At 45.4% G+C, this 22,965-nt stretch overlaps 1 protein-coding gene across 1 annotated transcript in view; it reads right to left on the bottom strand.

The window, feature by feature from the left end:
• Nucleotides 1–786: 786 nt before the first annotated feature.
• Nucleotides 787–22,965, bottom strand: part of LOC131197296 (tetraspanin-4-like) — a 32,529-nt gene continuing 10,350 nt past the window's right edge. Inside the window, exons 2-8 of the mRNA XM_058181175.1 lie at nucleotides 17,453–17,538; nucleotides 13,590–13,781; nucleotides 12,021–12,095; nucleotides 10,990–11,091; nucleotides 10,729–10,857; nucleotides 8,439–8,522; nucleotides 787–1,251 (exon numbers count right to left, since the gene is read on the bottom strand). Of these exons, the coding sequence (XP_058037158.1) occupies nucleotides 1,183–1,251; nucleotides 8,439–8,522; nucleotides 10,729–10,857; nucleotides 10,990–11,091; nucleotides 12,021–12,095; nucleotides 13,590–13,781; nucleotides 17,453–17,521 (720 nt within the window). The 5' untranslated portion in view covers nucleotides 17,522–17,538 and the 3' untranslated portion in view covers nucleotides 787–1,182. The remainder of the gene's footprint in view (nucleotides 1,252–8,438; nucleotides 8,523–10,728; nucleotides 10,858–10,989; nucleotides 11,092–12,020; nucleotides 12,096–13,589; nucleotides 13,782–17,452; nucleotides 17,539–22,965) is intronic.

Here is a 22,965-nt window from a genome sequence, read left to right as displayed (position 1 = left end):
ATCAGCTGTCTTGGGTTGGAGTTCTGAAGCGCAAGTTGGAGAAAAATAATTTAAACAGAAAAAACACCAGGGAAGTTTCCAGAAAGTTAAAACACTGAAATTGCACTCCAAGTAATGTAGTCCCCGACTTATAACAGTTTATTTAATAACCACTTGCAGTTACAACAGCACTGAACAAAGCAACATATGACCATTTTTCACTCTTACAACCGTTTCAGCATCTCCATGGTCGCATGATCAAAATTCAAATGCTTGACAACTGACTCATATTTATGATGGTCGCACTGTTCCCGGGACCATGTGATCACCTTTTGTGACATTCTGATGAGCAAAGTCAATTGGGAAGCCAAAGTCACAGTTAATAACTGTGTTATTAACTTAACAGCTGCAGTGATTCACTTAACAACTGTGGCAAGAAACGCAGCAAAAATCAGTTAACTGTCTTGCTCAGCAACGGAAGTGGGCTCAATTGTGGTCAAAAATTGAGGACTACCTGTAATAAGAAAAGGCAAGAGGGTGACTTCTTACAACTGCCTAACATGGAAAGGTTTCAACAGGAACTTTGTTCAATGAAATTCTGCCACTTTTCCCATTATTTTTAAAATCTTCAATGGGAACATTGATTTGCCATTAAATTCATGTGTGATGATGTCAAGGAAAATGATAATGGGATATGAATAACTCTAAGAAGTTTTTACCCTCCAAATCTCCAGTTTTTATTTCCTCAACCTCCCAGACCTTTTAAAGTCCAGTTGTAGGTACAAATAAATCATAACACAGGTGCAATGCAGATTCTAAAAGATAAATACTGTTTTATTGGTGCTTAGTATATTCTTGTTATATACAAAGCAGGAGATTTGAGGGCTACATTATAAAATATAAGGAAAAGTCAAGATGTAAGAAGAGCTTTGCTTAAGAGTTAAATCTATGGACAATAGAAACAGAGACAAAGTTCTTCAGGAGAAGTGGTTATTCTGGGAAGAGAAGACCCCTCTTGCATGCATGGTATGAACCTACCAAGTGTCAGAACTGGCTTTCGCCTGAAGAATAGAAACAGAAAAATGTGGGAAGAGACCCATGCAAAAAAAAAAAAAAAACCCTCCAGAGGAGCAGAAATGCTCTTGATCCACCTGCATCTCATGTCCCCAAAATTGAAAGGACAAAGAATGGACTTGGATGGAGTCAGTCATAGTATTTCTCTACCCTCCGAACTTGGCAGTACATCAACATGGAGAACACGATGCCCAAGACCTAAAGGAATAGAGAAAGATTTACTCAGAAAAAAGACAAAAGCCCTAGCCCAGTTTATCAATACTGTGCCCTTGGAAATTCCTGTTCCTTGTCTGCTCCAAAACACAAGCAGGTTCTGCCAGCTCTTGGCTTGGGCCTTGAAGTAATCCCACTGCTTGACATGTAGAAACTAAACTAATGCTTCTCATTCTTAGCAATTTTAAAATGTGTGGACTTCAACTCTCAGGATTCTCAATCCCTGTGGTGGCTCAGGAATTCTGGAAGTTGAAGCTGAAGTCCACACATTTTAAATTTGCCAAGATCAAGAAACATTGTTCTAAGCCTAGCCCCATATGACCTACTTAAATCATCAGTTTTGAGCAGCAACTGATGGGTGCAGAAGATACACGTTCCTGCCTCTCTTTTTCAAACTTAAGTTTAACCAGGTTTAACTAGAAAGTAAATGGAGAAGGGAGGGCCCTTCTTTGCACCTTGTCTACCTGCCATCTTGCTGCCTTAGTGGAATTTTGGATAGTGCAAGAACAGGTAGTACATGTTATCACTTTCCTCAGTCTTGCACTCTCCACATGGGTTGAAAACTGGGCTTAAAGCTACTTTTTAAATGTGACCAACACCAGAGAGAATATGCAGCTCACTAAGATTTGTTAGGCTCCCATCTAGCCTTTTCCTTCAGGAGCTCAAGACAGCATATATAGTTTCCCTTCCTGCCTTTTTATTCCCACAATCACTACTGGCGGAAGAGTGGCCCAAAACGGCCAGGGAATTTCCTTGCCTGAGCTGAATCTGAACCCAAGTCTCCCTCAGTGTCAGTTCAAATCCAGCACCCTCGCTGATATACCTCCAGCCAGATCCCTGTATTTCTATTATCTTTCTTCTATCAAATCTGCAGCTAGGCTATGACTATTATAAAGATTATGCAAACATTGGATGTCAGCAGAGGAATACTGAATTTACCTCTTTCCTGCCATCCAGTGGCCGTTGAACACTTTGCAGTTTAGATATGTTAAAAACCAGATAAATACTATGATGTACGATTAATGAAATCTTGGAAACTAGTGGAGCTGTTTTTTTAACAGCTGACCCAAAATTTAAACCCTTTCCATTATTTTTATATTTAATGTACTTACTGTTTTTCTAACCCCATTGCTGTCTTGCACACCTTTCTATTATATTGTGATCTAAATATAAAGATGCTGTCTTTGTGGAACTTACATAACCTTAATGAACTGTAAGCTGGCTTTTCTTCTGCCTGGTCTTTGCTCTTTTTCTCATGATAAGTAGCCTCCATTTTTTTAAAGAAAGAAGCACACTTTATTGTACATATTTCTTTCTATCCTCCAAGTGCAACAGAAGACATTTGAGGCGATATTGGTATCCTCTGAGCAGGCAAAAATTTAAATGTTGTCCACTGCTTTATTTTAGACTGAAGAGGATTAAGCAAAAAAAAAATAGTATGTTAAGTCTAGGAAGACTGCAAGCTTGGTTTTTGCTTGTTCCTCATTCAACTGAAAATGTGCACTCAGATTTTCAGGTGTAATTTTAAGAAATTCAGGAGAAAAAACCTTTCTAAAAGGTTGGGAGAGATGCTTGTATTCCCTTGTTCTATGTCAGAGGTGGAGAATGATATCCCCTTTATGACTTGTGGACTTCAACTCCCAGAATTCCCAAACCAGCATGGCTGGCTTGGGAATCCAATCAATTAGAATAGAACTGGAAGGGACCTTCAAGGTCTTCTAGTCCAACCCCTTATTCAAGCAGGAGATCTTAATACCATTTCAGATAAGCTAATGTCCACCTGTAATGATGAAGCACCTACAATTTCTGGAGGCAAGCTGTTCCACTGGTTAATTGTTCTCATTGTTAGGAAATTTCTCCTTTATTCCAGGTTTCTTCTCTCCTTGATTAGTTTCCATCCACTGTTTCTTATCCTGCCCTCTGGTATTTTGAAAAATAACCCCCTCCTTTTTGTAGCATTCTCTCAAGCACTGGAATACTGCTATCATGTTCCCCCCCCACACATTCCTTCTTTTCTCTAGACTAACCAAACCCAAATTCTGCAACCCATTCTTCATATGTTTTTGTCTCCAGGCCTTTAATTATCACAGTTGCTTTTCTTTGCACTTTGTTCAAAGTCTCAATATCTTTTTTGTAATGTGGTGATCAAAACTGTTATGTTTGGGTATTGACGAGGCAGGAGACCAGGTTAGTGACAACAGCTCTTTAATATAGTGTGACCCAGCAACTCTCTGGAGAAAAACCTCTCCTTATATACACTTCAGCCTGAGGCTGCATCCAATCAGAGACGAGATATTTCCCGCCTAAAACTCCCGCCAAAACTTACAGTAATACATTACACTCCTTCCCTCCCAGAAGGCACTTTGCCCATATTTGCATACTACTTCTCTACGTAGTCCTGCAGGTACGTGGGGCGTCTCCTGACTCTCCCGGACCTGCGCAGTTCACTTTCTGGAGTTGAGTCGAGCGTGCCGGAGGGACTTTTCGTTCCTCTGAGCTCCTCCTCCCGCCATCCGCCCTGGATTATTCGCCGGCTCGGGCCTGCTGTCCTCTAGAGGGACCGGAGGGTGTCGCTGGACCTCGCCTGACTCAGATAAGTCTCTGTTTGGTTCTTGGCTTACGCTTTCTGTTTGTTCTCGGCTCCAGTCAGCTGTGGGGTTAATTATATCATAGTCAGGGCTGGTCTCGCCTAATTCCGTCTTATCGCTCAATCTATTTCTTAATTGATCTATGTGGCGTCGCCAGATTCGGCCATCGTCTAGCTCCACTAGATAGGATTTAGGGCCCGTTTGGTCTATGATTCTCCCCCTCCTCCAGCTAGGGCCGGCGCTGTAATTCCGAGCCCATACTGTGTCTCCTATGGCTATTTCTCTGAGTTTCTCCGGTTTAGTTCTGAACCCGTCTTGTATGTAGCTTGGGTGCAGCCGGTCTAGTGGGCATCTTAGCTTTCGCCCCATTAGCAGCTCGGCTGGGCTGCGGCCAGTGGCTACACAGGGGGTCCTATGTTGGACAGTTAGGAATGCGTCGATTTGTGACTGCCAATCCCCGGGGCTACTTCGTGACAGCGCCTCTTTCGCACTCCGAACAAATCGTTCAGCAAGGCCGTTCGACGCAGGGTGGAACGGCGCTGAGAGGCATGTCGGATGCCCTCTTCGCCAGGTACCCTTCAAATAGCGCTGCGGTGAACTGTGGATCGTTATCGGACACGATGGTGTCCGTAGCCCATGTGGCGAAAAGGTGTTTTAGGGCTGCAGTGACAGCTCCAGCGGTTGTGGATTTCATTAGATGATCTCCAGCCATTTGGAGAATGCATCTACCACAATTAGAAATGTTTGGCCGTGGAATGGGCCGGCAAAGTCAATATGTATGCGAGACCAAGGGCCCTGGGGTTTCTCCCACTCGAACACTGGGGCCGTGGGAGGTAAGGGTCTGGATTCCTGACAGACTTGGCATCGGCCTACCTTGTCACTGATTTCCCTGTCCATTTGGGGCCACCAGACATAGCTCCTCGCTAACCCTTCATCCTCACAATTCCTGGGTGACCCTCATGCAGGAGTTCCAGGACTTTTTTCCTTAGTTTTTCGGGGACCACTACCCTATCCCCCCAGAGCAGGCACCCCCCTTGTACAGACAATTCCCCTTTTTTCTTTACAAACTCTTTAAAACGCTCGCCCGGCGCAGCGGGCCATCCCCTTTGAACCCATCCAATCACAGTTCTTAATACAACGTCCCGGTATGAGGCCCGAGCCACTTCCTGAGATGTGGCTGGGCCAGAGTCCAAAGAGTCAATTAGTAGAACGGGTGCGCCCGGGGTGGGGTCCTCGATTTTCCCTGGCAATGGGCATCTGCTCAGTGCGTCTGCATGCCCCAACTCCTTTCCAGGCCGATGTTGTAGTTTGTAGGAGTAGGCGGCCAGAAAAATAGTCCATCTGGTCAGTCTAGGTGAGAGTGCTACTGGCGTTGGGCGGTCGCCAGCCAGTAACCCCAATAGCGGTCTGTGATCCGTCACAATTTCAAAGTCTCGCCCAAAAACGTATTCGTGAAATTTCTTCACGCCTGACACTATTGCGAGAGCCTCCCTATCTAGTTGGCTGTAATTTCTTTCAGCCGGGGACATCGTTCGTGAATAGAACGCTATAGGGGCTTCAGTGCCGTTTGGGAGTCTGTGGCTAAGTATAGCTCCTACTCCATAGGGGGATGCATCGCAGACCAGTACTAACGGCAGCCTGCTACTGTACTGGACTAACAGGCTTTCGCTTGATAGCAAGTTTTTGACTGCCTCAAATGCTCTGTTTTCTGTCTTTCCCCAAGACCAAACAGCGTTTTTCCTAACAACTTGTGCAACGGTTCAGCAACGGTTGCTTTGTTTCTTAAAAATACAGCATAAAAGTTTACAGACCCAGGAAAGCCTGAGTTCTGTCTTGTTTTTGGGTGCTGGGGCTCTCTTTATCGCTTTGACCTTACTCTCAGTGGGTGAATTCCATTCTTATCTATCCTATATCCCAAAACTCCACTGACTCGACCCCACCTGGCATTTTTGCTTTAACTTTCAGGCCGGCTGACCGGAAAATGGCCAAAACTTTCCTCAGCCGCTCCCCAGTTCTTCCAAATTCTTCCCGATACCAACACATCATCGAATAGGGCACGACTCCTGGTAGCCCCTGTAGGAGTCGCTCCATCAGATTTTGAATAGCCCAGGGCTACGCTACCCCAAACTGTAACCGAGTGCATTTAAAGGCACCTCGGTGCGTTACAATGGTCTGGGCTTCAGCTGTGCTAGCATCTACGGGTAGCTGCTGGTACGCTTGTGCCAAGTCTAATTTGGCGAAAACTTGTCCGTGCCCTAGTGAGTGCAATAAGTGTTGCACTACTGGAACTGGGTAGGCGCTCTTTTGCAATGCTTTGTTCAAGGTAGCCTTGTAATCAGCGCAAATTCTTATGGACCCGTCTGGTTTTATAGGGTGACGATTGCCTCCCATTTGGCATGGTCAACTGGCACTAGTATCCCTGGCTGACTAATTTATCTAACTCTTTGTCAATCTTAGGTTTGAGTGCAAAAGGAACCTCCTTGCCTTTAACCTAATGGGAGCTATTTGGGGTCTAAATTGAAGGAGATAGGGGTCCCTTGTACTTGCCTAAACGGTCCTCGAATACGTCTGCGAATTCCTCCATTAGGGTGTTTTGCAGGTTGCATCCGTCCGTGGACGCCAGTCACCCCATTCCCAACGCCTGAACCAGTCTAGCCCCAACAAGCTTGGCAAAGTTCCTCGACTAACGTGATGGGCAGGGTCTTTTCGTATGTCCCAGACTTGACCTCGACGGTCGTTGTCCTCGAACAGGGATGCGGTTGCCCTGGTAATCCTGCACCCGGAGCCGTTGTTTCTGTAGCTTGCGCTTATGATGTGTGGCAAGGCTTTCACAAAAGTGTCCCAGGACATGATTGTGATAGCTGATCCTGTGTCTACTTCCAGTCGGCACGGTACGCCTTCAATTGTCGGGTTTGTGAAGATCTTTTCTTCGATGCGGGTAGCTGCGTGGTCTATGGTAACAGTCATTCGGTTTGACTTCGCTCTTTCTTTCCTGGCCAATCGCGGGTTGCCTTGCCGATCTCGCGCTCTGATTGGCTGGTTTGAAATTTCGGAATGTGGGGTTTGCATCTCTGACTCAGAGCCGCTCTGATTGGACGATTTGAATTTTCGGCGGAGGAAGGTTGGGGTGCTCGGCAGACTTGAGCCAGGTGCCCTTCCTTTCACACCGCCGCAAATGGCGCCCCTGAACTTACATCTTTGGCGCTGATGTCGCCCGCAACTTCCGCATTCCTCCGGTCTTCCTTGTCGATTTTCCGTGTAGTGGACTTCTTCCTCCTCTTCGCTGGTTGACTCACGATAGGTTTCTTCGTGGTGGACTGTGCTCGGCTTTGCGCCCGCCATCGGCGTGAGTCGCTTTGTAAGGTGTCTGCTGCATGGTTGACATCTCATGGGCTCTGGCTTCGTCCAGGCGTTTGCCAATGTCAGGTTGCTCTTGGCTAGCAACCGTCTCCTCAAACGGATGTCTCTGACCCCCCGTATAAGTTGTTCCAGCAGTTCTTTGTCCAGATCGCGGTACTCGCAATGCTTGGAGGCTTGTCTCAGGGCTGCCATGTAGTCGCTGATAGACTCGCCTTCTTGTTGCCTGCGCCCCAAACTCGCACTGCCGAACGATTTGGACGGGCTGGTGCGTAGTGATTCTTCAGGAGGGTCTGAAGGGTCTGCCACGACACGGAGTGTAGCGGTGTTGGCTCCGCTAGGGCTTCTGCGACGGCGATGACTGCGGACCCACAGTGGCTTATGAAGTAAGCCCGTTACGGTTGTCGGAGACTCCTGTAGCTCGTTGCCTCCAGGAAACTTTCAAACGGGTCATGTATATTCCCCATGTCTCCTGGGCAGGGTCAAACGGAGTGGGTGGCGTGTAGCCGGTCATCGCTGCATTCGCCGTCACCTTGCTGGGTTTGAGTCTCGTAGTGAGTTCAGCTCTGTTCTGGTGCTCTGCCTCAAAATCCCATCCTCGTCGCCAATGTTATGTTTGGGTATTGACGAGGCAGGAGACCAGGTTAGTGACAACAGCTCTTTAACATAGTGTGACCCAGCAACTCTCTGGAGAAAAACCTCTCCTTATATACACTTCAGCCTGAGGCTGCATCCAATCAGAGACGAGATATTTCCCGCCTAAAACTCCCGCCAAAACTTACAGTAATACATTACAAAAACTGGATGCAATATTCCAGATGTGGTCTTTCTAAGGCTTTATAAAGTGGTACTAATACTTAACATGATTTTGGTTCTATGCCTCTCTTTATACAACCAAGGATTGTATTAGCTGTTTTGGCGGCAGCTGCACACTGCTGGCTCATATTTAAGTGATCATTGAAATCCTCGTCATGAAAGGGCCATTGTTCCCCACCCCTACATGGTTAAAATAGAGATCTTGCAAGGAAATCTTGCTAGATATCTAGTACAGTGTTTCTTAACCATGGCAATTTTAAGATTTTTGGACTCCAACTCCCAGATTTCCCCAGCCAACATGCTGGCTGAGGAATTGTGGGAGTTGAAGTCTACATATCTTAAAGCTGCCAAGTTTGAGAAAAACACAGGTCAAAATTACTTCATCTACCACTTGTGCTTTAACCATCTCACCTGGACAACAATGATACAGGCAGCAAAAATGCCCATTGCAAAGATGTTCTCCGCTAGCCAACGTTTCACCTTCTCATAGCAAGGCTGCAAGGAAAAGGACAAAATAAACAGAAGCACATGAAACAGTAGTTAGGAAATCTTGGGAGGAATGTCCCATACAGATAATTTTCGACTTTTGGCCTTTCTTTTAGTCATTGTCCAGAGTTATGGCAGCACTGAAAAAAGTGACTTACAACCAGCATCCCTATGGTCACATGCTCAGCATTCAGGCATGTGGAAACCAACATGTATTCACAATTTTTGCAGTGTCCCAGGACCATGTGACCACCATTTGTGACCTTTCCAGTTAGATTTCAACCGACAAAGTCAAGCAGAATTCACTCAACAGCTGCAGTGATTCCTTTAACAACTGTGGCAAAAAAGTCATCAGGCATGACCCACCTAACAACCTTACTGCTTAGCAATAAAAATTCTGGTCTCATTTGCGGTTGTAAGTTGAGGGCTGCTTGTATACAGGTAGTCCTTGACGTACAACCACAATAGAGCCCCAAGTTTCCATTGCCAAACAAGATGGTTGTTACATACAATTTGCCCCATTTTACAACTTTTATTGCCACAGTTGTTAAGTGCATCGCTATAGCTATTAAGTTAGTAACACGGTTATTAAGTGAATCGGGCTTGCCCCTAGACTTTTCTAATCAGAAGGTCTCAAAAAATGATCACATGACTCTGGGACACTGCAATCATCATAAATATGAGCTGCTAAGTATCTGAATTTTGATCATGAGATCAAGAGGATGCTGCAATGGTCGTTAAGCGTGAAAAATGGTCATAAGCCACTTTTTTTCAGTGCTGTTGTGACTTCAAACAGTCACTAAATGAACTGTTGTAAGTCGAGGGCTACCTGTATTGCCATTAACTCTGCTTCTGGAAAAGATCAGCAAATAATTTCCACTAGCACTTTTCAGCTCCTCCTTGAGCATAGAGGCATTCTACTTTCAGAAGTAAATTTGGGAAACATGACAGGAATCAGAAAAAGGTTCTCTCTGTTTTAGAATTGGGAGTAGATCTGTACATAGATCTAAATTAGTCCCAATTTACAACTCAACTTATAGCTGTTAGTTTAGTGCAGAGGTCTCCAAACTTGGCAACTTTAAGACTTGTGGACTTCAACTCCCAGAATTCCTCAGCCAGCAAAACTAAACCCCTGGTTTAGTGAAGTTACAATGGCACAGAAAAAAATGACTTATTTATCCATTTTTCATGCCACCATTGCGGCAGCCCCATGGTCACATGATCAAAATTCAGATGCTTGGCAACTGGCGTGTATTTGTGACAGTTGCAGGGTCTTGGAGTCATGTGGCCGTCTGACAAACAAAGTCAATGAGGAAAACAGATTTGCTTAACAGCTGCGTCCCTAAATAACTGCAGTGATTCACTTAACAACTGTGGCAGGAAAGGTCATAAAATGGGGCAAAACTCACTTACCAACAGAAATGTTTGGCTCAACCATGATCGTAAGTCAAGGACTACCTGTACATGCTTACTATACATGCTATTGTTATCTACTGTTAAAATTAATAGACGTTCTTAAAAATCATGAACAGAGAAGAGGACCAGCAGCAGCAAGGTAGAATTTCAGGTGGTGCATTGTTTTTTTTTTGGTTTGTTTTTTTTAATTTACATTTATATCCCGCCCTTCTCCGAAGACTCAGGGCGGCTTACAGTGTGTAAGGCAATAGTCTCATTCTATTTGTATATTTACAAAGTCAACTTATTGCCCCCAACAATCTGGGTCCTCATTTTACCTACCTTATAAAGGATGGAAGGCTGAGTCAACCTTGGGCCTGGTGGGGCTTGAACCTGCAGTAATTGCAGTAATTGCAGGCAGCTGGTTTTAATAACAGGCTTCTTACAGCCTGAGCCACACCGCAGCCCTTTATGCATTGTTGCATAAACCAAGTGCATTGGGATTGAGGAATCTAAAAGGCCATCCATGCAGGAAGGAGATGTCTGCAGGGCCTCCCACAATTCTCTGTGCTTCAGTCTGGCAGTGAATTTTACAGACTCTCTTAGAGAAAGTGCCCGTTTGGAAAACACTGCAGGAAAGGGAATTCCCAATAATCTCCGTGCGCTGATGACATTAACCGAGTTTGGTAATGAAACGTCCGCACGAAAACTACCAAGCTCACGGGAGCACCAAGGACTGCACCGTTCAAGCCTTAAGCTACAAATACTCCCTTCTATCAGTATAAATCATCTTCAGCACAATCCTTTGTTGCCATCTCACCTCTTTCCACCAGCTGGTACTGTCCCTTTGACAATCATCGCTTCGCTGTAAGCAGCAGGACTCAGGAACCCAAGTGCTATTCCGCACCTCAAACCAATCGGTGTAGTTTCGTACCCCGCAACAACGGAACTGCAAGGAAAGAAGGTAAGAAGGAAAGGGGGGGGGCGGCATGTGTATGTTTGTGCCTGATGTCAGGAAAAACTCCCAATGGTTTCAAACCAGGTAGGTACCACATTAAACCATTTTTCTTAATGCACTCACCTCATTTTGAGCCAGGTCCCATGCTTTGGTTAACCCCGCGTTGTCATCTGTGCCATAGAGCTTGAGTCCTTCCTTGAGGTTGGACTGGGCATATCGATCAAACTGGAGGAAAGACATAATACACACACCAATGGATTTATTTAGTATCATAAGTAAATGCCTCTGGGTAAGGGAAGTATCAATGAACCAAGTTTTCAGTCCTCACAGTGGTTTTTAAGAGACCTTCCCCCCCCCCCAAATTGAGGGGAGTTGGAATGTCCTATGGGTGCTTTGGGCTGGTTAGAGTCCTGGATAGGGAAACTTGATATTAAAATACTTGGAAAACAGGAGATATTGAAAGTAAACCTGCATATTTTTTTCCTCTCTCATAACATCATTATTATCATCATCAGTTCTGGACACATTAAGATAGGAATAAATGGCTAGTATGACTGTATTAGTATACGACTATTAAATATTATATTTTCTGACACATGGCACCAAACTATGTATGACTGACATGATCTCTTGACCATGCAGTAGTAAAGAAGATGACTTAGCCAGTACAAAATCTTTTGTTTTTAATCCCAATTCTTTTGGTTTTAAAAAAAGAATAGGAAAATTTTTGAGGGTGCAAAACGTGACCACATGACCAAAGGATACTGCAACTATCATAAATACATCCCAGTTGCCTGGTGCCAGAATTTTGATCATGTGACTGCGGATGCTGAAATAGTAGTAAGTCCAAGGACCAGTCATAAATCACTGTAACTTGAAACAGTCTCTAAAGAATGCTTGTAAGTCGAGGACTACCTGTGCAATGGATTCTTTCCTCATTTCATGAAATTGAGATAGACATTCAGTCTGTATTACATACCTCTTTGGATACTTGGAATTCATATTGTGATTTCATATTCACATTTCTGATATTGGTGATGCCATAATCGGCTGTAATGAAGAGCACTGAGGATTTTCTTTAAGCAATCTCCTTAGCATTTTACCGCATTCCTTCTAAAAAATTTTTTAATATATATGGAAATAAGGATCCTTACCTTATCCCGGCAAGTGAAAAAAACTAGCAGCCCAACTAGTTCGAGCAGAAAGAGGGTAGAAAGGACCATGAAGAACTAAAGAAAAACACATAAATTGATCAATCCAGGATGGACGGGTTTATATTTAGGTACATGTTTTATATTTATACAGGTAATCCTTGACTTATGACCACAACTGAGCTCAAAATTCCTGTTGCTAAGCAAGACATTTGTGAAATGAATTTTGCCCCATTTTACAACCTTTCTGCCTCTCAGCAATTTGCCTCCTTGCAGCAAACAGCAGAGGCCCATGCAGCAATTGGCAATGGCAATCCCTGCAGCCTGAAACAGCTGAGGGTTGGGAGGCCGATCCAACCAACAATCAGCTGCTTGTGCTGATCAGGCTGTGCTGAAGCTGAAACAGGCTGTTTGCTGCAAGGAGGTAAATTGCTAGGAGGCAGAGGCCAAAGGATGGGGGCCAGCGGGTGGGCGGGACTACATTCAGTGTATAAAACGCACCCAAATTTTCACCCTCTTTTAGTGAGGAAAAAAAGTGTGCCTTATACTCTGAAAAATATGGTAAGTCATAAGTCATTATTTTCAATATTGTAACTTTGAATGGTCACTAAATGAACTGTTCTAAGTCGAGGACTACTGGTATACAGTTATGTACATATCTTAGCTAGGACTATTTCCATCATGTGAACCTTTCTGCTCAATGTTTTTAATGGATTCACAGGATTTTTCTGTTAGAAAAATACCTTGGAACATAACCTTCCTTAACCTGATGCTCTCCAGATATGCTCCCTAGCTGCCAATTACATCCCTGCACGTAACCAACACCCCAAAAGTGCATGTTTTTAAATTCTATTATTAATTTATTTCATTAAAGCCTTTACACCCATTTTTTACTTCAAACAATCCCTACTGTACCAAAGGTGCTTTTTTTCCAAGAGGCAACTAGACTTTCTGTTTTTTCTTTGAAGATGTTTCACTCCTCATCCAAGAAGCTTCTTCAGCCCAAAAAAAAAAAAAAAAGCACAACCATGCTTCCCAAACCATGGTTTGGGTACAACCATGACCTGGATGACTGAGAATCTCCATAGATAAATCCCTACTGTAATTTATATATGAACACAGGAAAAGAAATCCCTTGCCTTGCAGTATATTATATAAAAAGATCCAGCACAAAAGAATAAATGTTTCAGAAGAAAAAAAACCAAGTAGAGTCATGCATCCAAAAGACCGAAAACAATTCCTAGGGAGGTTGTCTGAAATGCAATCAATTTGGGAGAGCAGAAAAAAACAGGAGTATCAATCACATGGTGGGGGTCGCCATCTTCATTTTTTTATTCTCTTCTTGGAGATATCCCTGCTCAGAAATTTATTGCTGATGAATTATATTCCAAGACCAAGGATCCCTGGTCTTTAAATAGGTACTGTAAACAAATCTTGCTTCAGATTAAGTCCTGTAGATACCACCTTCCCTGACCAGAAGTAGTTCTTGCTTCTGCCAATGGCTTTATTTAACATTCATTCCATCTGATTCTTGTTTGTGCATAGAGTATGGTCCACAGAGATGCTACTCACCGTCAGCAGGAGACATCGATGTTCTGTGGCTGCCCCCAGGCAACCAAGGAACCCCACCACCATAATTATGGCACCTGTTGCCATGAAGAGTCCTGCTGCTGACAACGATGGGAAGGAGAAGGATAAGGTAGCAAAGCGCCCCTGGGTGGCGGCCAGCCATATGCCCACGCCAAGCACACCACAGCCACCCAGCTAAAGGGAGAGACAAAGGAGAAGCACATTCACATAATCAAGAAATGGAGACTGGACTCTTCTCATCGTATTCCAGGATACAGTTGCAGGAGAAATAATTAGTTTAATTCCCAACAATTAATTTTTGCCTTTCCAGTTTATCAAATCTCTCCCTACCATCTCAAAGGATCTTCCACTTCCGCAATGGAAACAATTCTAATGTTCAATTGTTGTGGAGTTCCAATGTTTATAAACATTCCATGACATCAGAGGAGTTCAGCCAATGAGGAGCACAGGAAAGTAAAAGCCAGGTTTTAAGATTGTTTTTTTCATGACGATATGGAATCAGTAAAACAGTGGTGGGTTCCTACCAGTTGTGCCCGGTTCTACCGAATAGGTAGTAACTTTAGGGACTAGTTCCCCAAATCGGTAGTAAGGGCATTCTGGCCACACCCCCAACTGGTTCCCCGGTCGCTACTTCCTCGACCACCCGACGCATCCGTCGGAAGGTAAGCTGACCAGAGCTGGGAAGTGGCTGGCTGGCAAAGAAGCCTCTCACCTGCCTGGCCACTGAGCGCCAAAAAGTCCTTCAGCCAATGAGAAGAAAGCTGCACATGCGCAAAGATGGCAGCAGTGACTGGAGGTCTTTTTGGCGGCCCGTGCCAATGGCTGGGTGGAAAAGAAGCCTCTTGGCTTCCAAGTTCATCAGCAGGCTTGGTCCCTTCACAAGGTCGCTTTTCTCTGCACCTGAGAAAGATCAAAAGGTGCGGAGCAGCCTTTAAGGAGAAAGTCGGCATAGCCGCCTAGACAACATAAAAAAAACCAAACCACTGAGGGAAGGAGGCCCTCCGGAGCTGTCAGCGTTGCAGCCGCCCCCTTTCCCCACAGCTTGGAGCTCCAAGCGGAAGAGGTCCTTGGCTGTTGCAAAGAAGCGGCAGCTCCGGGTGCACCACGCCCGCTTCGTTCTCTTTGCAAAGCTGCTCTCAAAAGAGAATGAAGCAGGCGTGGTGCACCCGGAGCTGCCGCTTCATCGCAACAGCTGAGGACAGAAGAGTTTGCTCAGGAGCAACGCCGGCGAGGAAGGCGGCCAGATCCTCCACGTAGCCAGAGCTCTCTGAGATGGGTAAACAAGTGTGAGGAGGCAAAGGGGAGCGGGCTCAGCCCTCCCATGTGTTGCACCCTCCTCTCAGCCTTTGCCTGCGCCTCTGTGCCACCAGCGACTCCCGAAGCTGCCACTGTTGGAGCCGCGACAGGAACGGGGGCAGCCCAGTAAGCTGGGCGCCCGAAAATGGCACAGAGGCACAGGCGAAGGCTGGGAGGTGGGGTCCCCGAAAATGGCGTGGAGGTTCCCCGCAGTTCCTCGGCTCATCTGGGCTGCAGCTGAGTCCTCTGCCCTGAGTCAGTGGACGGGGGCACCCCTCCCCAGCCAGATCTTTCTGGATTTGACTTGGAGGAAAGCGCAGCTCATGGCTGCTACATTTCGCTGTGCTGGATGAGCAAAGAGGAAGAAACAGCCAGTGGAAAGCACAGAGCTGCTCCAGGCCATTTGTTCTCCAGGTTAGCAGCTTTTTCTCTCCTTCGTTACTCTTTATGGGAAAGCGTTTGGCGCAGCACAGCGAAATTTAACAGCCATGAGCCGTGCTTTTCTCCAAGTCTCATCCGAAAAGCTCTGTGCAGAGAAAAGCTGCTGTTTCCCTCTGCTGCCCACAACACTTAGGAGATAGCATGGCTCATGACTGTTAAATTTTGCTGTGCTGCACCAAACGCTTTCTCATAAAGAGTAATGAAGGAAACAGCTGCTGACCTGGAGAACATGTGGACTGGAGCAGCTCTGTTCTCTCCACTGGCTGTTTCTTCCTCTTCGCTCGTCCAGCACAGTAAAATGTAGCAGCCATGAACTGCGCTTTCCTCCAAGTCAAATCCAGAAAGATCTGGCTGGGGAGGGGTGCCTCTGTCCACCGGCTCAGAGTAGAGGACTCAGCTGCAGCCCAGACAAGCTGAGGAACTGTGGGGAGCCTCCCGTGTGTTGCACCATCCCCCAACCTTCGCCCACACCTCCGTGCTGCCAGCGTCTCCCAAAACTGCCGCTGTTGGAGCCACAACAGGGACGGGGGCAGCCCAGTAAGCTGGGTGCCCGAAAATGACACAGAGGTGCAGGCAAAGGCTGGGGGGGGGTTCAACATGCAGGAGGCTCCCCACAGTTCCTTGGCGCGTCTGGGCTGAAGCTGAGCCGGCAGAGGCCACGCAGGGCACGGCTGGGAGTGTGCTAACCTTGCCATCCCCAAGTGCCGAACTCTGCCGTTGCCATCGCCCCTGGCCTGCCCACTCTGGCTGCAACCACAGGGAAGGCCCATCAGAGGCGAGAAGGGGCGCTTTTTGGCCTGGAAGGGCAACGGAGGGAAAGACGAGATGACCACTGCCACCCTCCTGCATCCCACCCTGGATATGGGGCCAGAGTGTCAAAAAAAAAAGTGTCAAAAAGTCTCAAAAATTTTCACCACCTTTGGTGGGCGTGGCTTGGTGGGAGGGGGGTCATGTGACTGAGTGCATGAGTGATGTCAAGTTGGCCACGCCCACTCAGTCATCTCCTTCCCAGCCACACCCACAGAACCGGTAGTAAAAATGTTTAGAACCCACCCCTGCAGTAAATAGACTCTGCACTGTACTTCATTTAATCTCACATCACTCCTACAAGACAAGAGTTATAACTCTGCTGTTGTTTAGAAGACCCATGAAGACCTGGTTTTCTTACCCAGCCTTTCAGTCGGGGAAAATGAGACATTTCACCATAGTGTGCTTGCCATCTTTATCTTTATTGATTTATTATAATTTTTTAATTATTCTGAGCTGCTCAGAGCTCTTGAGAGTTGGGTGGCCTATAAGTTTCATAAATTATAATTAAAGTTATTATAATAGTAAGTTCCCATCCAGGAGATAATATGCATATGAACTAGATCATCTATTATTGTTGTTCATTGATGATCGTTCTTTATATCTTGCTTGTTTCTCATAATTTGTCCTCAGTCACATTAATTGTTAAATTAGAGGGAGGGAGGGAGGGAGGGAGGGATAGATAGATAGATAGATAATGATAGATAGATAGATAGATAGATAGATAGATAGATAGATAGATAGATAGATAGATAGATAGAGATATCGTGTTTTCCCAAAAATAACACCCCATCTTATATTTTTTTGAACCCAGAATAAGCACTTGGCCTTACTTTCGGGGAGGTCATCTTATTTTGGGGTACATGAAGCAAGATGGGCTCTTCTTGCCATCTTACCTGATTTCCAGGTCTGCGTCTAAATATTTTTGGGGAGGGGGGGCTTATTTTAGTGCACACACTCAAAAGCCCAATTGGGCTTAATATCATGGGATGTCTTATTTTCGAGAAAACAGGATGGATGGATGGATAGATGATAGATAGATAGATAGATAGATAGATAGATAGATAGATAGATAGATAGATAGATAGATAGATAGATAGATGGATGGATGGATGGATGACAGAATAGTAATTAATAGAAAGTATTCCTAATCTGGAATAGATCCGCTGACTTGTAAGGGATGAAGATAGCTTGTTGCACAGGAAGGCTCTCTGATGCATTATTTCAGCTTTAAAATCAACTTTAATTCAACTTTAAAATCACTCAAATTCATTATAGAGATACAGACTTGCCATACCTACCCAGAAGATGAGATTGAACAGAAACATTTTCACTTTAACACAAAGCAAACATCCTCGGCTCACCCCCATGATGCAGAAAGATAAACCTAGAAAGAGATGTGGATGAAACTCAATAACACCTAATATTTCCACACATTATTCAAGACAAAGCTTGATTTGCCAGTAAAAATACCACGGCTTAGGCAACAGACTTAATAAATCCAAAATCTATTGTGGATAGTGCAAAAATTGAGTTCTCCAAAGTAATTTTCATATTAGCAGAATGAAAGGTAAGGGACAGGGAAATATAGTAAAAATTTAAGGAACACATTGTATCACATCACTGCTTGTAAAGAAACAGTAATATATATTGGGGAGAACTGTTATTATAACTAGTAATTGTTGCAAATAGAACCAACAGAACTTATATTATAATAAAAACACTGATGTTTGGGAGGGAATCACTTGTACCATCTTATGAAAACAACAAGTTAGAGATTTTTTATTTGAGAAGTATTTTTTAGTTTTTATAACTTTGGACTTCTGTCTAATTACTGAAAATTAAGCCTTCTGTCTCCAAACAGGAAAGGAACATCTGAAAGAAAATTAAAATGGGAATCAAAAAATGTAAAAGTAAGGACAAGTAGTTCATGATTTACAACCAGTAACTCTTTGATGGACACCCCTCCTCCCCAAAGCTGGTTTGAAAGTCACAGCCACTGAAACCATTCACCCCCACAATCATGTGCACAATATTCAAGTGGATTCGCCCAGTGGTGGGATTCAGCCAGTTCGCACCACTTTGGGAGAACCGGTTGTTAACTGTCTGAGCAGTTTGGCAAACTGGTTGTTGGAAGAAATCATTAGGGCAGAGAACCGGTTGTTAAATTACTTGAATCCTGTTAAGTTCGGGCAATGAAGAGGCAGGAGACGATACAAGTGACAACAGCTCTTTGGTTTATTGTGATCCCAGCAAAAGCCAACAGGCAAAAACCCCTCTTTAAATAGTATTTTGGCTGAGGCATCAGCCAATCAGCAACGTGCATTTTCCCGCCCAAATTTCCCTCCTAAAATTCAAATACATTACACTCCTTCCCTCCCAGAACACATTTTACCATATTTACATAGTTTTTTGCATAACATTTGCATGTTATTTTTCCACGTAGTCACGCAGGTAGACAGGGCGTCTCCTAACTCTTTCTGACCTGCGCAATTCATTCCCTGGGAGTGAATCAAGCTGGTCGGAGGGACTGTTTGTTCCTCCCAGCTCCTCCTCTGGGCCATCCGGCCCTGGATTATTGTCAGAGTCGTCCCTGCTGTCCTCTGGAGGAGCCGGTTGGCGTCGCTGGACTTCTTCAGACTCAGCTAAGTCCTCCGATCGCCTCGGGGTTGAGTTAGCTGTTGGTTCAAGTATTGGGTAGTCAGGGTCTGGCTGTTTGGTTTCTGGATTGTTTTGTATTCTTTTTCGTAATTGATCTATGTGGCGTCTCCACACTCGGCCATCCCTCATGTCCACTATGTATGACTTTGGGCCCATCACTCCTACAATTGTTCTCTTTAGCCACGCTGGGCCCTCACTATAGTTATGTGCCCATACCGGGTCACCTGTTGTCATTGTTCTGGTTCTTCCCTTTGTGCTTTGGTACCCATCAGGGGAGTATGTTGGGTTTAACCGATCTAGGGGGCACCGGAGTCTTCTACCCATTAATAACTCCGATGGGCTGCGGCCGGTGGTCACACAGGGAGTTCTATGTTGGACTGCCAGGAAGGTATCAATTTTGGATTGCCAATCTCCTGGGCTAATTCTAGATAGCGCTTCCTTGGCACTGCGTACGAAACATTCTGCAAGTCCGTTCATCGCCGGGTGGAAAGGCGCCGAGAGGACATGTCAGATGCCCTCTTCTGCCAAGTACCCCTCAAACTGGGTGGCTGTGAATTGTGGGCCATTATCGGACACTAGAGTGTCGGGCAACCCGTGTGTCACAAATAGATGCCTCAAGACTGTGATTACAGCTTCCGCTGTTGTGGTTTTCATGAGTAAAATTTCTAACCACTTCGAGTAGGCATCTACCACAATTAAGAAGGTCTGCCCATGGAATGGCCCGGCAAAATCTATGTGGATCCTGGACCAAGGACCCTGGGGTTTCTCCCAATCCCTTATGGGGGCTGTTGGGGGTAGTGGCCTTGATTTTTGACATGCTTGGCATTTCCCTACCCGGTCGCTAATGTCTTTATCCATTTGTGGCCACCACATGTAACTTCTCGCTAGGCTTTTCATCCTCACAATCCCCGGGTGGCCCACATGCAATAGTTCCAACACATGCCCTCATAATTTCTCCGGAATAACCACTCTATCCCCCCATAACAGACAACCCCCTTGTACCGACAGTTCCGAACGCTTTTTTGTAAACTCTTTGAAACGATCCCCCGGTGCAGCAGGCCATCCCCTCTGCACCCAACTGATCACAGTTCTTACGACAATGTCTTTGTAAGATGCCCTAGTCACTTCCATAGATGTGACTGGGCCAGAGTCCAAAAAGTCAATTAACAAGACGGGCGTCCCTGGGGTCGGGCAACGGGCATCTACTTAAAGCATCCACATGTCCCAAGTCCTTGCCCGGTTGGTGAGACAGTTTGTATGAATATGCTGCCAGGAAAATAGTCCAACGGGTCAGCCTGGGTGATAACGCAACCGGTGTTGGACGGCCTTCGCCAAGAGTCCCAATAAAGGTCTGTGGTCTGTGACTATTTCAAATTGTACCAAAGTACCAAACAGGTACTCGTGGAATTTTTTAACCCTAGAAACTATAGCCAGGGCTTCCCAGTCTAGTTGGCTATAGTTCCTTTCCGCTGCGGACATCGTGCGGGAAAAATATGCGATAGGGGCTTCTGAACCGTTCGGTAACCTATGGCTGAGGACAGCCCCTACCCCGTAGGGTGATGCATCACAAACTAGTACCAGTGGCAACGTCCCATTGTACTGAATTAGAAGGCTATCACTGGACAAGAGATTCTTAACGCCTTCAAATGCCTTAGCCTCAACCCTGTCCCAAGTCCAAACAGATTTTTTCGCTAGCAGTTTATGTAGCGATTCGGCTACCATTGCCTTATTTTTTAAAAATACCGCATAGAAGTTTACAAGCCCCAAAAATGCTTGTAATTCTGTTTTGTTTTTTGGGGTTGGAGCCTTTCTAATGGCTCGCACTTTGCTCTCAGTTGGGTGGATGCCTTCCTTATCTATCCGGTAACCCAAGAATTCTACAGATTCAACTCCTATCTGGCATTTGTTGAGTTTAACCTTAAGCCCCGCAGACCTGAAAATGCCCAAAACCTTCTGCAATTTGATCCCTAATTCTTCCAAGTTTTCTGCTGATACCAGTACATCGTCAAAATATGGAACTACTCCCGGTAGAACTTGTAGGAGTCATTCCATTAGGTTTTGGAATAACCCGGGGGCTACACTAACTCCGAACTGAAGTTGAGTGCATTTAAAAGTGCCCCGATGTGTGACAATCGTCTGCGCTTCGGCCATTCCGTTGTCAACCGGTAATTGTTGGTAGGCTTGAGCCAGATCAAGTTTGGCAAAGACCTGTCCCTGCCCTAACAAGTGCAACAAATGTTGCACTACGGGAACGGGGTAAGCACTCTTTTGCAATGCTTTGTTAAGCGTTGCCTTATAGTCAGCGCAAATCCAGACTGATCCGTCCGGTTTGACTGGGGTCACTATTGGTATCTCCCATTTTGCATGGTTGACAGGGACTAGTATTCCCTGGCTTACTAATTTGTCTAGTTCCCTGTCAATCTTGGGTTTGAGGGCGAATGGGACCCTCCTAGCTTTTAATCTAATGGGAGCCACCTGGGGGTCCAAATTGAATGAAATGGGGGTCCCCACGTACTTGCCCAGGCTGTCTTGGAAAATGTCCTCGAATTCTCTCAACAGTTCGTCCTTCAGGTTGACTTCGCTTCTGTGAACCCCGGTTATTCCCATGCCCAAGGCTCTGAACCAGTCCAGACCTAGCAAACTGGGCAGGTTTCCATCTACGATGGTGATCGGCAGAGTTTTCTTGAATTGTCCATATTTCACTCTGACGGACGTGACGCGCTTTGGTGGACATCTCGTGTGCCCTGGCCTCATCCAGGGCTATCGCTAGGGTTAGGTTGCTTTTCGACAGCAGCCGCCTCTGTAGTCGGATGTCCCTGACCCCACAAATGAGTTGTTCTAATAAAGTGTCCTCCAAGTCTCTATACTCACAGTGGGTTGCGGCTTTCCTTAATGCGGCCATGTACACGCTTATCGATTCACCCTCTCGCTGAACTCTTTGCCTCAACTCGAACCGTTGTACAAACTTCGACGGCACCGGCACGTCGTCTGTAGCGTTTGCCATGGCACCGACTGAACAGGCACTGGTTTCGACAGCGATTCGGCGGTATCGAAGACTTCTGGCCCACAGTGGCTCAGGAAGTAAGCGCGCTTCCGATTATCCGATACTCCTTGCAGTTCGTTAGCTTCGAGGAAACACTTGAAACGAGCCATGTACGACCCCCATTTCTCCTTGGCTGGGTCGAATGGTGCTGGCGGCGTATAGCTAGACATCGCTATGTATCCGCTCTTGATACTGGCTGGGTTTGAAAATAAGTTGTTCCTTCAGCTCTTTTCCTAGTCTCACTGCCTTCAAAATCCCATCCTCGTCGCCAATGTTAAGTTCGGGCAATGAAGAGGCAGGAGACGATACAAGTGACAACAGCTCTTTGGTTTACTGTGATCCCAGCAAAAACTCCTCTTTAAATAGTATTTTGGCTGAGGCATCAGCCAATCAGCAACGTGCATTTTCCCGCCCAAATTTCCCTCCTATAATTCAAATACATTACAAATCCCACCCCTGGATTCGCCCTTATGGCTAATTGCAGGGCCATTGTAGCAACCCCTCACTTTTCTCCCCCGTCCCCATCTCATCATAAGCAAGGCTTGGCCTCCCATCACCACTTGCGACTGTAATCGGCAGGCTCCAATTTGGCCATAACTCGATAACTACCTGTAAGCATGTTTGCTAGTGGGACAAATTTCCAGAGTATAATATTTCTTTGTTGATATAATTCTGTTTCTAAGCAGCAAAGTAAGTGCAATTCTAGGTCTTCAACCTGTCTTTTCTTAATGGCTGTGTTGGTTCTATGCCAACGCAATTCAGGCAGTATCCTAGGGCACCAAATTTTAGAGAATGCCAAAATTGAAAAAAACTTCCAAAATACACAAGTATAAAATCTGATAATCTTTGCTTATGGCTTTAGAACATTTTCTTTCCATGCTTTTTGAAAATACCCACAAAGTCAGATAAGCGATAGTAAATAGCTAACTAACCAGAGGTTGCAAGTCCTGAAAAATTATTATTACAGCTAGAGTCTTCAGAAAGCTGAGCATATTAGACAGAGTGTTGACATTAAATTGCTGAATGAGAGAATCACAGGATGAGCAAGTCATGTGACCAACAGCTTATTAAAGTTATAAGTGGCAGTAGAGCATGCTTCATGCCAGTCGT

The sequence above is a fragment of the Ahaetulla prasina genome, chromosome 4 (genome assembly GCF_028640845.1).
Source record: "Ahaetulla prasina isolate Xishuangbanna chromosome 4, ASM2864084v1, whole genome shotgun sequence".
Classification (NCBI taxonomy): Eukaryota; Metazoa; Chordata; class Lepidosauria; order Squamata; family Colubridae; genus Ahaetulla; species Ahaetulla prasina.
Note: the sequence above shows the minus strand (reverse complement) of the source record. Positions and strands in the feature narration are given on the sequence as shown.